Below are 15466 nucleotides of genomic sequence, written 5' to 3' on the forward strand. Positions count from 1 at the left end.
TCCTGGTTTATCAACGATATCTTCAAAATGAAATCTGTGATTGTTATTGCTGAAATAAGTGGCTAGTAAGAATGATAATGTTTATGTCTATTGGTTTTCTGTGCTACCTGGGGGTAGGGAGGCAGACACAGCGGCACATCTTTGGCGCTCCAGACATCTAGAGTACAAAGGTAGGTAGTTAGTAAGAACGTGTGTATAAGTTATGCTTCCTCATAAAGCTCATACCTTGTCCCTTTTATCAGCTACCATTTTAATACACTCCTATTATAATATCCTCGATGACCACAACCCGTATGATTATAATAGGAGAATAACAGAAATTCGATGATAGGTCTGCTCAATACATATTGTAAGGTCAAGTCCGTCACGAATGTAAGAGTATCAGGGATTCGTCGTTAATTATCAAGGTCGAGGGGGGCCTCTCCTCTATATTCCTTCGATGTTAACCCTAACGCTCTCCCATTCTCAAATCTTTGACCACGACGCAACATACTAGGAATTTGGGGTTTCTTGGAGCAGTATGCCCAGCCAAAGAGTTTCGTAACTGAACGTTTCAGCGCGGCGAGTATTCTTTCGCGCCTTCGTAGTGGTATGGCGATGGCTTGTAATGGGGGCTCCATTTTGGGATAGGTAAATTAAGGATTAATATTAGATGCTCTTTTTTTCTTCCGAATATGGTGCGGTGAAAACTGTTAGTTTTGGGGGGGGGTCTTCTATATATAATTAGGCGCCTCTCCCGCTTTGACAGTAGTATGAGAAGCGTAGGGTGAACCTTGTTTGGGGAATTTATACTAAGTGTTGTATCAGATATTAGTCGTCAGATAGTAGTCTGTGTCCTATAGTCGATGGTATAGACATGTGTGCTGTTAATATCATAATTTAAACGGCCAACTATCTGTTCTACAGCTGAATTCTTTACCGGGGTATACGTCAATAATTTATTCGTAATGTATCTCTGGCCTGTCCGCTTGCTTCCGTATCGCTTCATCGTGACTGCGTGGTCATGGTACGTCTACGCTCAAACTAATATTTCGTAAGGGTTATTCTATAGTCTAGTAAGCTAGCCTTCTAGATATCACCCCACGCTATGACATCGTAGGAAAGGGTGTTTGACTCATGGTGAAATTTTTTTCCCTCGGATATATATAGGGTTTAATGTAGATAAGATATAGGACCTAAGGTATAGTTCTATAACAAAGTGCTCGCAACAATATCTTGAATACTTCAAGGGGCCATACCTACCTAAGGTAGCATTATGTGGGAGGCTTGGTATCAAGGATGGTAAAATGCGAATAATTAGGTATTATTATTATTTACCTGATTATGATAATGATAGAATGGCCGAAGATGATAGATATTGAAGTGCTATAGAAGGGCATACACCCATTGACTATTCTGGACAGCATTATACGCCCATAACTGGACGTTGAAAGTTTAAAACTGGCCGTGCCCTCCTAACTCCCTGCTCCTCTAAGGATAAGATACCCTATTAGTCGCTACTGGTTGTAAAGCGACTGCAGAGGGACAGCAAGGTACTAAGTAACTATTGGGTATTAATAATTGAAAACCAAAACATTAAAATAGGCAGGGGATAAAACTTTACCCGCTGTTCGATAAAGGGGGTCCTGGATATCGGCATAATACTCTAGACCGTCCAGGAACGATTTCACCTTTTGCTCGTCTTCGACATAGCTAATATTCTTGCCGATTTGGCTAATTGAGAATCTGACCACTAGGGAAGTTTAGATCTGTCGTTTCCCACCCATAATCTTTAAAGAAACCAAGGCTTACCGTGTTTCCTATAATTCTCCTTGCTGTTTTCGAATTTCATGGCGCATTCGTAGATCTCCTTATGGAATTGATCCGCGTCTTCGTTCTCGTTCTCGTCTAGCGTGCCTGTGAAACCACCTTTGCCGGCTTTATCTCTGGTGGAATACCCATCTGTGGTCACTAATACTAGAAAGGGGCGTTTGAGTAGAATACCCTTATCAGCGTCCTTGTAAATAAGGGGGTCAAGGATGTTCTCCCCCAATTTTGTACCGATCGGTGTCCATCCCTTGGGATAAAGGCTTTGGAATCTCTGTTCAATTTGGTCCTTATTGAGGCCATTGGTATCAGGGGTTTGTTTGTTGATGAATCGAAGGTGACAACCTCTGTTGAGAGGGTCTGTACGACTAGCGATGCTGCTAATTTGTTCGACAAGTTCGATCCGAGCGCGCCATCTATCTCCCTTCCCTTGACCATTCTCTTCGCTCCATATTGATCCGCTATCATCTGATAGACATTTAGTTCAAGTCGCATTTCTGGGGTGGAATTAACTCGTATCGTAATATAAAATTGGCTGATACAATGCTAATTTGGCAAGACTGTCGATCTAAGAAGGCGAGTTCAAAGGATTCTTTGGATCATTCTTGAGTTCGAACGCCCTTCTAGCCGCATCTGTAAGATAGGGGTCGTTGGGGGAGAAGAACTTTTCAAGGCCGCCCCTGCAACATCTATGTTGGCGGTACCGCATTAAGAACAGGTTATTTCTTTTGGTAGAGTCTCATTTATATGTGAAAATGTTGGGGAAGATACTTGCAAGTTCCACGAAGATTAGAACTACTTGCCTTTTAACTGCATTATTGAGGTTATTTTGAAATCCTCCACTGTCTGAGGTTCTGTGATATCCTATGCCAAGTCTCGGATTAATAACCAAAGAACATTGATGTATCTTGATTGATATTCTCACCTCTTCTGGTGCTGGGCTAGACCCTGGAATTCTGTAATGAGTCTTAGATGAGGTATCGAAGATGTCTATAAGGGGACTCCAGATGTCGAAGTAGGCGAGAACCTTCAGTACCCACTCGTTAATGTAAGTTATGAGCCCCCATTTTCCCTTGCTTGGGATTATATTAAGGGCATCCTTAATGGCAAGGTTCGATGGCCGCGGCATCGCCTTTCCGGGTAGTGGCCATCAATGGGGTCTCGTTCCCGAAAGATGCAGGCCCCACTTTATCGAAGCTGTATCGTTCTGGAGCGCTGCTTTAGCGCGCTTGCAGCCATGAACATGAACGCTCTTCTATCCTGAGTCTTCGTGTCTGGGTTCGCATATTTTGGTGATGTACATTTTTGTCTCCAGCCTAGAATGAGCTGTACTGCTCGTATTACTTTCCATTGTGCGGCTCTAAATACAAGTGCCAAGTTGAAAGAAACAACAAATTACCAATTTTTTAACAAATTTATAAACTTAAGGCTAGAGAGGAATTATCGTACTATATTGAAAGAGAGACAGACAACTTACTATAGGTACCTAAGGTAGGTAATTACGTAAGAGGTACGATTACTGGAAATGACTAGGTTAACGGCTTACCCGGAATACCTATTTTTAGAACCGGCCATGGTGTAACGTGGGGCCCTACCGACGCCCGAATAACTACTACCGTATATAGGTCCGAACCGGGTGGATGCGAAAGTGCCGGATACGAGAATAAAGGAACAGAGTACTAATCTTTCTTGCCTTAACCAGCTCACCAGTTCCTCTAGATATACGCGATGAGATTTGGAATTCGAGTATACTTAGTTGAGCAACTCATCTCAAAATTTTTTTTTTTGGGTTTACTTAATTAAGTCTCCATAGATGAATAATTTCAGTCATAATGTAAATTCCTACGCTGCTAATAAATATAACATAGTTTATTCATTCGTAAGAAATAAATATATGATTTGTGTTTCTTATGGTTTTTGAACTAGTAGTAAAGAAGGAAGTGCAGCCAGTATGGTATTGTTGACATATGTTTTATGTTATGAAAAAAAAAATTGGTCATCCCACCGCCTGTATGGAAGGAGGTTCTTCAGATTTCCAGATTGAGTTCAACGGAAGCGATATAGGGCATTACTTACCTTAAACCCAAAATCATCTCGCAGAGAAAGTGTGAAAACAACCTGAAAACCATCGGAAACTTCTCCCATGGGGATTCGAACCCCTCAATTTTTCAAGCATGTATGGTGGTCCATACAAACTGACTGTTGCTCCTGACCATTGAGCCAACTCCTCGATATCTGCAGCACTGATTTTTAGACTTATGTACCTACTATCCTTTCCTCCCCCACTTGTATGTCACTTGGTACCCGTCGCACCTGGCATCGTATCTTTACTCCTGTCACCTGTCTATGCATCTCAGTATGTTCCCTAGAGCAACCATCTACTAAGTCTTTAGGTATCTCGCTAATTGTACTGCATGTAGCTCCATATCCATGGAATCCAGCCACCATCCTTCCTTCTAACTAATATCACCACGCTAAGTGTCAGAATTTGTAATAATAATTTCGGACTTCTACATTCTCTCCGGCGCGTTCCTCATTTCAAGTCATCTATCATCTTCTTCTACACTAACTCGCATACTCCAATTAATTTTTCTTGTGACGTTTATCGACGATATGGCACCTAAGCGCAAGAGCAAATATGTACCACTTCTCTCTCACATAATGTTCTTGGACTACCTCGGAGGTCTAAAGTGGGAAACCCAACCCCTAGAAGAGCGCGACCCCAAGAATGATTCGATAGTGAGGAAGCACCGCTTCCTACTTCGCCATCCTCACTCATTTCATATCTCGAAAATTATACGTCGCCGTCTGCGTACAGGAGACCGTTAGTCATCAGCATTGCCCTTGCAGATATTTACAACTTTGCGGCAGATAATGTGGCGCTCTGCCGTTCTATGGAGCCACAAGAATTCTTTGCCCGAGCTAAAGATTCTTTTGAATGGTCCAGCGCCTTTCATGATAACGCATTTTGGGCTTTTACCTACAAAGCTTTTCACGCCCGCGCACTCTTCCTCAACACAGCGTTGGATCCAGATGAAGAAGCCCCTCTTGGACAGCCTCTGGCCCAAGCCCTAGACAATTTCCGAGAAAGTTTTCTAGACTGTTACCCAATTGATCCAGCTGCTATTCACGAAAAAGGTGAAAAAATCTGCCAGGAGAATATTGAATTTGTTGAAGATCAGCTCTCCTTTCACAAGAACGTTCATCAGAGATACTTCCCTCACCACCTTACCCACCACGATGGGCAGGGAGACGGTACGGACAGGGTATGCTTTGACCAGAAACCTGGCCAATCATCCTGGTACACACTATATAACACTGGCGGCATGACGGAGGATGATCTTGATCCATCGAAACTTCCCGATCGCGAACTCTTCTTCTATGATGTAGAATGTAGGAGTAAGCATCATGACGCCTTCAGGGATTCCTCGAGCACAAAGCAATATGGAACTTCTAACGAAAAGGAATCTCCAAAGAAGGGTAAATTAGTAAGGAAGTACGATACATTCAAGGAATACCGAGAGGAAACCCGCGATGACGATGCCTCCGAGCCAGACGCTTCAAATGAAGGTAGAAGAGTTTTTGAACGACGACGAGGAGTACGATGGCGATGAAATGCCGAATATCAAAAGGCTTAAGATTGAAGACGATGAAGCCGCGGTGGATAAGGATGAATGAGGGAGTCCCGGATATCAAGGATCTTCATATCGTAGATAATGAAGAAGCATCTGCCCCCTAATGGTGGATGGTAGTTAGTCTGATAGCTACACCTGGCGGATTCTAGGTGACAGCTGGCAAAGTATCGGTGACGCCCAGCAGCAAAAAGTAAGGCTACACCAAACGGTCGCACAATCTGTAAACCTATACTTTTATTTGCATTTCTTTGCTATGCTGTAGTTATAACAAGAATACTACTAGTATTAAACATAAAAGCCCCGAATTTTCTATCATCAAGGTACACGTAGAGGTCAACAGAATTACTTAATCCATCATGTCTTTTGAACACGCCAAGGTTCTAGCCACAGAACCCCTCGTAAGTATCCGCCCTGACGCCCCGAATTAAACACGATCTTTTAACACTGACTGTTATAGGCGAATGGCGATGCCGTCTGGACCAAACTTGTCAAGTAGGCATATATATATAAAGTGTCTAATAATTAACCCTAGATTGTATTACTAACACTATGATACGTCTAGGCTAACTTACACTGATTCGAAACGTCAAACGCGTACTTGGGAGTCAGCCGAGCGTACTACAAGGCCCAAAAAGAGTGAAATAGATGGCGTCGGAATTGTTGCCATTCTAGAAAAGCCCACTGGGCCTGAAATTGTTCTTCAGAAACAGGTTAGTGATTGGAGTTTCTCGTCGTCTTTGAAATCTAAGATGGAGACTTTACGCCAGAGTAGGACGCGCGCGCGTCTTGGGTCTGTGCTTAAGGGGCTCCGTTTTATCCCCCTTTTCTGTCGGTTAAATATCGGATATATGTTTGCTAACATCTATAATTCAGTACCGCGCACCTATTGACAAGGTCACTATTGAAGTTCCAGCTGGTCTTATTGACGAAGACGAGACCGTAGAGGAAGCTGCTATTCGCGAGCTGAAAGAGGAAACTGGATACGTGGCCAAGGTATCTGAGACTTCGCCTATGATGTTTAATGGTAAGCACTTCTCCATTACTGTGACATGGGTTATTCATGTATCAGATAGTATCTGAAGGATATTCCCTCCTAGATAGCTAAGGACGATACCAATTTGTCCTATTCCACCGAGTCTTTACATGATAGTAAATGATAAAAAGTAGCTTGCTGACAGAATATTACAGACCCCGGGTTCTGCAATACTAATCTAAGAATGGTCCACGTCACTGTTGACATGAGTCTGCCTGAGAATCAGAACTTGCAGCCCGAGTTAGAAGAAGATGAGTTCATTGAGGTCTTCCTAGTCCCGCTGACCAACCTCTACGACGAATGCAAGAGGCTCGAAGCAGAGGGCTACGCAATCGACGCACGAGTAGGCACATTTGCCGAGGGAATCGAGTGTGCCAAGAATTCAAGCTATGAGGTTTAAGGTCGATTTATAATCATTTAGGGTTCATCTTAGGGTTGCGAGGACGGAACGTTTCATCATTACTGTGTACTCTGCATAGACTTTCTGTTGTTGACGAATACCCCGTTCTGAGATCTTCTTCTCGCGGTCAATGCGCCGGAAAATAGACCATATTTTAGATTGGCCATTAATCCAGGAATAATATTCCATAGGGTTACATTACTTTGGGACTGGTTGCTTATAAGACTCATGATTCTTAAACCTGTGACTCGAAGTGAACATCTAGTTGTGCATATCAAGTTATAGCTACAGTGGATTAAAAATAGGTACCTAGGTACCTAAGGTAAACTATAGTCCAAAATATAGTAACAAGTACTTGCCTGGGAGTCAATATATTATCATATGTAATAATTATAGGGAACTGAAAAGCCCCGAATAATTTTCATTTAAAGGTACTATTCTAACTAGGAATAACTTTACAACTATTACTATTTAATAATTAGTGATAATTAATCAGGAGGTATGAGTTTAGATACGATATTTGATATCATCTTAAGAAGCATTAACTGAGATATTTCTAAGTTGTGAAGGGGCTCAAATAGATTATTTGATTAATCATTTCAGAGAGGAACCTGGAAACGAATTCAGTATAGATGGTGTATCATTATTGGCTGAATAGGTAAAATATGTTTACTGATCAAATCGACTACCGGCATACGATTGGCTAGGTATGCGTATATACGGCAAACTAGTTCCCGCGCCACGCAAAGTTCCATGCATTGATGGCATCAGAATTCTTCATTAGAAATAGTAACTTTCTAGAAGGTGGCCTTAGTCGATTTAATAATATTTATCAGCAATGGGTTTCAACCAATAATTAACGTCTGGTTTTGGGTGTCCGATTACTGACGGTGGTGGCACCGTGATAGAATAATCAGAAAATGCAGGCTCGGCCACCATCAGCATAACGGCAGATTAAGACGCAATATAATGTAAAAGGGGATATTCAAGGGCGAAATGTAAAATATATAAAGTGAGGGTTTTGGGAAACCTGGCTAACTTTCCAGAATACGATTCACTACACAACATCTATTACAGAGTCCTCAAGAAACTATTACTCCAAATAAAAATCTTATCCCATGATGTCTTCACCTCGCCTAATCGCAGTTGTCGGCGGTACCGGCGCCCAGGGTATCCCTGTCGTACGGGATCTTTTGCAATCCGGGAACTATACCATCCGGGCACTTACGCGCGACGCCTCTAGCTCCCGCTTCCGAAAGCTTCAGTCCTTCGGGGCAGTGGAGCCCGTCATCGGCACATTTGCCTCCGAGAAAGACCTACGGGCCACGTTCCGCGGTGCCTGGGGCGCATTTGTCAACATTGACGGCTTTAACTCCGGCGAGAAGACTGAGATCTTCTGGTCTATCAGGGCTTACGAGCTAGCTATTGAAGAGGGGGTGAAGTTCTTCGTCTTTGGGAACCTTGATTTTGCTTATAAGAAGAGTGGGTTTAGGCCCGAGTTCAGGTTGGTTTCCTCTTGTTCGCCATAAGCTTTATCCTTCGAAGTATCTAGGCATACTAATAATAGGATCATGTTCACTTAATATGACAATCAATGAAATATTATGTAGACTATATGCTAACTTTTAGATATTGACAGAGCCGGTCACTACGATGGCAAAGGACGTATCGGCGAATGGATCCTACAGCAGAACCGCGAAAATCAACATCGCATGAAGGCCGCCCTTTTTACAACTGGTCCGTATATGGAGATGACCATCTCCTATAACACACCTATGACTGTTTCTGTTGAGAATGGCGTGGCGACGTGGCGTCTGCCTCTGAAAGACGGTGCTGTACCCTACGTTTCCCTGGACGACTGCGGTTACTACGTGAAATGGCTATTCGACCACCCCGAACAAGCGAACGGACTCGATCTCGAAGTTGCTATTGACCACATCGGGCGCGACGAACTAGCCCAAGCCTTCGAAAAGGTCACTGGACACCCAGCTCGCGCCATCAACCTCGGCCTCGACGAATATTTCGCCGATGTGTGGACGGGGATAAACCCTTCGCTTCCTGCGGGGTACAACGCAGATCCGAACGACCCAGCCGTTGAGTCTTAAACAGAATTTCTCAGGGTTCTGGACTACGTTTCAGAACTCAGGCGGCAATAAAGGTATCTTGAAAAGGGACTACAAGTTGTTGGATGAGATTCATCCTCATCGCATTAGAAGTGCGGAGGAATTCTTCCGGCGTGAGAATGAGAAAGGTATTAAGGAGGGATTGGGCACGCTTTGGGAGAGAGTCCAGCCCGGTCGGATTGGACACATCCTGAAGATCACGGAGGATGGGAGAACTGGTACACTGTGAGATATGGTTGGTGAATATATGGACGGCGATTTATGAACTATGGAAACTAGATTGGACATGACTCAATTCACAAGATACTATTTCTTCGTAATAACCCTATTTGAACTCGTCTTCTGTGTGATACCCAGTAGCTTAGAGTTCACCGGCCTGAACTGGTACATATGTAATCTACAGCTTAGACACATAGAAATCTTTCGATTGGGCAGACTTATTTCTGATGATTTTACCTGACGATATTACTCCAATTTTCGTACCTTTGAAGATGTCATCATTACGACCATTATAAATGGCGCCGGCAGCTCGGGTACTAGTATCTCTCTGTAAAAGATTGAAAAAGTTTGTTAAAGATCTCATATGTCATAAGAGATATAAATTTATCTTGGAATTAAGTATGAATGATCCATGATGGTAGTATTGGTATCCCTAATAAATAACCACCATGTCTGTCTATAAATACCGCACATGGGCCATATGTCTCTAATCAAGTACTAACAACTCCACATTTCTTATAACGAACATGAAGCACTCGCGCGAAGCCAAAAAACCAGCAGACGAAAACATTGAGCACTTTCAGCGCCTGAGGAGCCGGAGACTAAGCATACGACACAGAGATGAACTGAGTAACTCTCCCGAGTCAATTCACGGGCAGCTGGGTCAAAGATCCCCAGAAGCCGTGTCATCGCAGCAGGCAGATTCAGGCTCAGGGAGAAGACGAGTCTCTGCCCCCGAAAGAATCCATCGCGTGCCTCATGAGAAGAAACCCAACTGCACTGATGCTAAGACGACGCCAAAAATAGCCAGGGTACCCGTGCCAGAGAGATCAGAAGCAAGAGATTCTGCAGGGGATACCATTCCTCTCGTTCGAACGATTCCATGGGATCTACCGGAACAAACGGATAAAAGTCAGATTTTACCTGCTACCTATGAGCCAGCACATATGTTGCGGCAAAACGCCGAGTATTTTGACGCCGACCAGGATGGAATTATCTGGCCGAGGGATACGTATAAGGGGTACAGGAAATTAGGTATGTCTCGAGAGATTTCTAGATCTTGACAGCTGCTGACGGAACTCCTAGGATGGGGAATTACGTACTCGTGTTTGGTTGCGTCTATCCTCCATTCAATCCTCTCATATCCTACCAGGGATAGTTTTACCCCCGACCCGTTACTCCGAATTCGTTACGACAGTAATAGCAACGGCAAGCATAGTATTGGCAAAGCCTCTTACGATGAAAAGGGGCAGGTCAGGGGTAATCAAGTTTATGAGAACATCTTGGCTAAATACGACCAGAACAGCAAAGGGGGTATGGATATCCGGGACATCCTACGTTTCTGGAAAGACCAGAGATCCGTATCTACTTTCCACGACTGGAGCCTCAATATCTTAGAATGTAAGTTACTTGTTATTATTTTCCTTAATTATACCAATTATTATAGAAGATACTCACAATTGATAACAGGGTCGGCTCTCTATCTTGCACTTCGACGCCATAACGGTATCGTAGGCAGTGAAGACATCCGCATGGCCTTTGACGGGAGCGTCCTGTTCAAACGATCCGAGGAGCGACAGCGAAAAAATGAGACACATCATAAGCATATCGGAAGCGTTACAAGAAATGGGGATATAAGTAGAATCGAGAAACAAATCGATCCAGTGAAGCTTGCCGTGGCAATCGTCGTCGGGCTGGCTATTCTTGTGTGGATTTTTCTGGGTTCATACAGTGACCCTTCAGGCTGGGAAAAATACAGGTCGAGGAAGGAGAACACTCCTCAAGGAGCAGATTGGACAAGACAAGAGTTTTTGGATGACTGGTAAGGTGTGCTCTTCGCCTGGGCTGTTATATCCCAAGATTAGCCATACACCTAGGATAAAGAGTTTCTGTGTACACAATGATCTGATCGCAATAAGTTCAGTTCCTCCTGATTTAGGAAGGTTAGGTAGTTTCTCAATCCTCGTATTTTTATACGGGCTCAATAAGAGACATAGGAGTAAGAGGTCAACGTAAAGCTAGATTAGTAGTTTCTTAGACGGCTAGCAATAGTCATGTCTACATCGACGTAAACGGATAGTCTGAATTTCATCATTCATAATTGGGGACTTTATTCATATCTGAGGGATTCTATCATCCTAATCATAATATCATTAGGCAAGTACTCTCCTGCCTACCTCGACACACCGTATTGCATGAGACAAAGCATACACAAAATGATGCGCGAGCATGCAAAGGGTATGGGGTAATCGTGCAACCATAAACGTCTCACTGGAGTCTATGATGAGTGGGGGGAGTGAGAGGCGCTGATCATTGCAACCACTTCCGAATAAAGTTGTCCGCCAGTTCAAACCTTGCGGCGTCCGACTTATTTTTCTCTTCTTTTCCGTACTACTGGTGCTTCTAACTGAAGAGACCCTTGCCACCCCTCTTACCCTTAGAGACGAGCCCTCTTTGCCGAGAGCCTTCTGTAGAGAACATAGGGGCTAATGTTGCATCATCTGTCTGGGGGCCGACGTCGGCCATTCGAAATCCCTCGCCATCCTTGAACATAGTCGTATAGAGACCAACTAACGCCGAGGCCCAAGAATCCATAGCCTGTACTCGTTCGGCATCGCCGTCTGATTCTATTTCGAGCACACCAGTCTGTTGGTCAATCTTACCTTTGACCTTGCCATCTACGATCAAGAAACCGAGGATATCCTGAACCTCTGCCTCCGATATCTTGAGTTGCAATGCAATCCAAGCAAGCTTCATGCGTGTGTAAGGTGCGATCAACTTGACAATGGCTTTGGTACGCATATTGCGAGTGACCTCGTCAATATTCTCCGCGATGAATGGGTCGGCTAGAATGTCTTGATTCTGCTGTAGGACGTTGACATAGGTTTCCATATCGTCTCGCTGGTACGCATCTACTAGATCGGTCATGGCTGCAATGCGAGGATCGTTGCGGTAAGGCTTTGTCTCTTGCGAATCAAAAGGGTTGATATCAGACTTCATAAGCATAGTGGTAAGGAGAAGATATTTGAGGACCTGGATTCGCTGTAGGGATCCAGCTTCGTCATAATTGCGGAAGGACTCGAAGAAGTCACTTTGTGCATCTTTCCAGTTTTCTTCGCTCATATGCATCTTGCCTCCACATTCACGAATGATACCCATGATCTTCGGGTGAGGTACCGCAGAGCGTACCTTAAGTGCTCTTTGGTAGAGAACCTTAAGCTGCTTGTTATTGCGTGTCTCGGCATACATTTGAATCTCTAGGGCGTATATCTCTAGAGAGTAAGTGCCTTTGCTGGGGTCGTCCGTACCGTCTTCTCGTTGACAGACCTTTTGTAACTCCCGGAGTTTCTTAGTAACCGCGAGGTATTCTTTACGGTCTAGGAGAAGTTTCGCTAGCTTGATATTTGTCTTAAGCCATAGACGCTCGTTGTTTGTTGTCTGGAAGCAATTCAGCGTCAAGGAATAAAATTGTTCCACGGCTTTTCGCGCTGCCTCGTTCTCCGATTCCTTCTCGATATAATCTAGCATTTTTGTGATGGATGTCTCGGAGTAGTTACGTGTGACAGCAGACTTGACGTATGTGAGGAGTTCAGTGTAGTGCTCTACGGCCTGGTTATAGTTAGTCTACTGTTAGAAGTGAGGGTTATTTGATTAATGAGGAAACTGACCTTATCATATCTTCCAAGCCGAAACTCTAGTTTGATAGCTTGCTTCAGTCCTTTGAATCCCCAGTCACCTTTCTCAGTCTCAAGCTCGGGAATGCCTAGAAACTCTTTGAGAGCTTCTTCAGGGTCATCATCCTTGATCTGCTTTGCATTGTAGTACTTATTATCGATATCAACATCTCCAGAGTCCTCAACGCCATCTTCGTCCTCGTACTCGAAGTCATACCTGTGAAGATCAGTTATTAGCGGGACGGTAATTCAATGGGGATAGGTACGCACTGTTCCTCATCGGACTCTTGCATGAAATCCTCGTCGTCAGACATCGTAACGGTATTGGGCGTAGTAGATGATTCGGTTCTAGAATATGTATGGCTTGATGTGGATAAATAGTTGAATTACGTGGAATGCGGATGTTTTTATTATAGAAGTTCTTGTATGAAGTTGTTATGGTTACGCTTTTATGCTTTGACGTGATGCGAACGGCACCTTTATCTTATCGGAGCTCTAAATGACTGCGGGAATCTACGACGTGGGGCTGCCTGGCTTTGTGGGGTTACTTCCATTTAAGAGGTACTCAGGTACCAATAACCCCTGCTGCCTTACCAATTGAATAAATAATGTACCTACGTACCTCCCATGTCGCTGCAGTACCTAAAGGCGTGGCTGGGCATTTTAGGTGGCGACTACCTATTGAGGGTCCATACATTTTGCGACCGGACAAACAATAAATCATCCACTTCAACTTCCCATCATCAATCTATAATATCCTATCGCTCTTACCAACGTTTGCATCGACTAAGTCGCCAACATGTCGTTGCAACTCAAAAAATCCTACCATCCCCCCGCCTCCTCCGAAACCAGCGACGTGTCTACGAAGAAGAGCAAAAGGCTTTAGAAGAGCGCAAGAAGACCGAAGCTCGCATCCAAGAGATTAAGGAAGAACGCGCCAAAGAAGAACTACAAAAGCAGCTTGCTATCTCCGGAGGCCGTAAAGTTGTTGATCGCGTCGATTGGATGTACCAGGGCCCTAGCGATGGCCAAAATGGTACTTCTGAAGAGCTCGAGGGCTACCTGCTTGGGAAGCGACGCATCGATAACATTCTAACCAAGGGGTCCGATCATGAAAATCTCAAGAAGACTGCAGGCCCAGAGAGTTTCATGGCCTTACAGAATGCAAATACAGAGAGAGATACCGCATTAAAAATTCGAGAAGATCCTCTTTTAGCCATTAAGAAGCAAGAACAGGCGGCGTACGAAACTATGATGAATGATCCTATTAAGAGAAGACAACTACTCGCTTCCATGGGACAAGCAGATGAGAAGAATCCAGCTCATAAGAAGGAGGAGAGACACGCGAGACGGCATAGGCATAGATCGCATTCTAGAGAACATCGCCACCGCCGACATCATCGATCCGACTCGAGAGATAGAGATGAATCAAGGGAACGGCGACGCACGCGTGACCGGGGTGATTCGAGAGATAGGTCGGAAAATAGGAAACATAAAGAACGTCATGCCGAGCGACCTGAGCGAAGGGGATCAGACTCCAGAAGCGAACACCGAGATAATGATAGATTGCGCAGGGACCGATCAAGAAGCCCGCGTCGTAGTGATACCAAGGACGATAGATATCGCCGACGCCAGGAATATTCTGGGGATCGACCGCGAGAACGGCGACGCTATTCAAACGATTGGAATGATGGTGACCGCCGTGACCGCCGTGATTACCGCGACGATCGACGGCCACACAAAGACGGACCCAGCAATAATCGTCATAGTAAGGTTGCCGGCACCGACAGCTCTGCAGAATCAGCCGCAGAAGAGCGAGCTCGCAAGCTCGCAGCTATGCAAGAGGCAGCATCTGAACTCGATCAAGACCGGGAGAAGCGTTTAGCAGCACTCGCGGAAAAAGAGCGCCAAGAACGAGAAGCTGATGACAAAGCGCGGGAGAAGTCTGGAAAATACGGCGATAAAGAATTCGTGAATGGTTTACGAAGACAAGTTATTTCTTGAGAGAAAAGACGGCATTGCCGCAAGACTAGTACCTTAGGGTAAGGACTCTTCGGCCTAAATCAGGAATATAGGAGATTTTCTCCGGCTTCATAGCCTTGATACGAGTAACTACTACCCGGTTGTAAAAGCAGCCCTCATAGGCCTACCGTTGGTAAGCGTCGTTATGTAAAAATGGTGACGACAGACTGTTTCATAACGAAAACGGGTGCAAGCATATTTTCAAAGTCTAATTTCGAGTATTTTATCGCTCGTTCAAGTGATTTAGAATGGTTATGCGAGTTGCTGAAAAGTCTTCGTCTAATAGAAGAAAAACATAGCTTCTATAACCAAAATGGTCTTCCAGCGAGAAGTACTACAACCAAAAAAGTAAACGGCGCTGAGGATTAGCTAGCCCTAGATTGGGTAGTATAAATGTTAAAATGGGCGGCAGCATATAAGCACAAGCTTCTAATGAAACCAATTTTCATACTACCTACCTGTTAATTTCACTCGTTTTCAAGAGGGGATGCTAATTTTGAGAGCTCTCAGAGGAATTAAAACTTTGCAATTGCTAAAATGATTCAGACTAAATA

The 15466-nt window shown here is 44.2% G+C and overlaps 5 protein-coding genes across 5 annotated transcripts; 4 read left to right on the plus strand and 1 right to left on the minus strand.

Moving 5' to 3' along the window:
• Positions 1–5797: 5797 nt before the first annotated feature.
• GL218_02093 (putative Nudix hydrolase P35G2.12) lies at positions 5798–6874 on the plus strand (the record flags this gene model as incomplete). The annotated part of the gene is made up of 5 exons (XM_033578585.1): positions 5798–5839; positions 5899–5933; positions 6004–6151; positions 6315–6465; positions 6630–6874. 5 exons carry the CDS (start codon positions 5798–5800, stop codon positions 6872–6874), a joined length of 621 nt encoding a protein of 206 aa, XP_033438240.1.
• Positions 6875–7992: 1118 nt separating this feature from the next.
• On the plus strand, positions 7993–8979 carry GL218_02094 (NmrA-like family domain-containing protein 1; the record flags this gene model as incomplete). The annotated part of the gene is made up of 2 exons (XM_033578586.1): positions 7993–8378; positions 8514–8979. The coding sequence occupies 2 exons, from the start codon at positions 7993–7995 to the stop codon at positions 8977–8979; spliced, it is 852 nt and encodes a 283-aa protein (XP_033438234.1).
• Positions 8980–9743: 764 nt separating this feature from the next.
• GL218_02095 (Peroxygenase 1) lies at positions 9744–11042 on the plus strand (the record flags this gene model as incomplete). Its single annotated transcript, XM_033578587.1, has 3 exons — positions 9744–10251; positions 10303–10617; positions 10687–11042. 3 exons carry the CDS (start codon positions 9744–9746, stop codon positions 11040–11042), a joined length of 1179 nt encoding a protein of 392 aa, XP_033438233.1.
• Positions 11043–11619: 577 nt separating this feature from the next.
• Positions 11620–13204, minus strand: GL218_02096 (COP9 signalosome complex subunit 2; the record flags this gene model as incomplete). The annotated part of the gene is made up of 3 exons (XM_033578588.1): positions 11620–12825; positions 12885–13107; positions 13161–13204. 3 exons carry the CDS (start codon positions 13202–13204, stop codon positions 11620–11622), a joined length of 1473 nt encoding a protein of 490 aa, XP_033438236.1.
• Positions 13205–13498: 294 nt separating this feature from the next.
• Positions 13499–14894, plus strand: GL218_02097 (Pre-mRNA-splicing factor CWC25; the record flags this gene model as incomplete). The annotated part of the gene is made up of 2 exons (XM_033578589.1): positions 13499–13557; positions 13682–14894. 2 exons carry the CDS (start codon positions 13499–13501, stop codon positions 14892–14894), a joined length of 1272 nt encoding a protein of 423 aa, XP_033438235.1.
• Positions 14895–15466: the final 572 nt, after the last annotated feature.

Source organism: Daldinia childiae (genome assembly GCF_008694065.1).
Source record: "Daldinia childiae strain JS-1345 chromosome Unknown Scaffold2, whole genome shotgun sequence".
NCBI lineage: Eukaryota > Fungi > Ascomycota > Sordariomycetes > Xylariales > Hypoxylaceae > Daldinia > Daldinia childiae.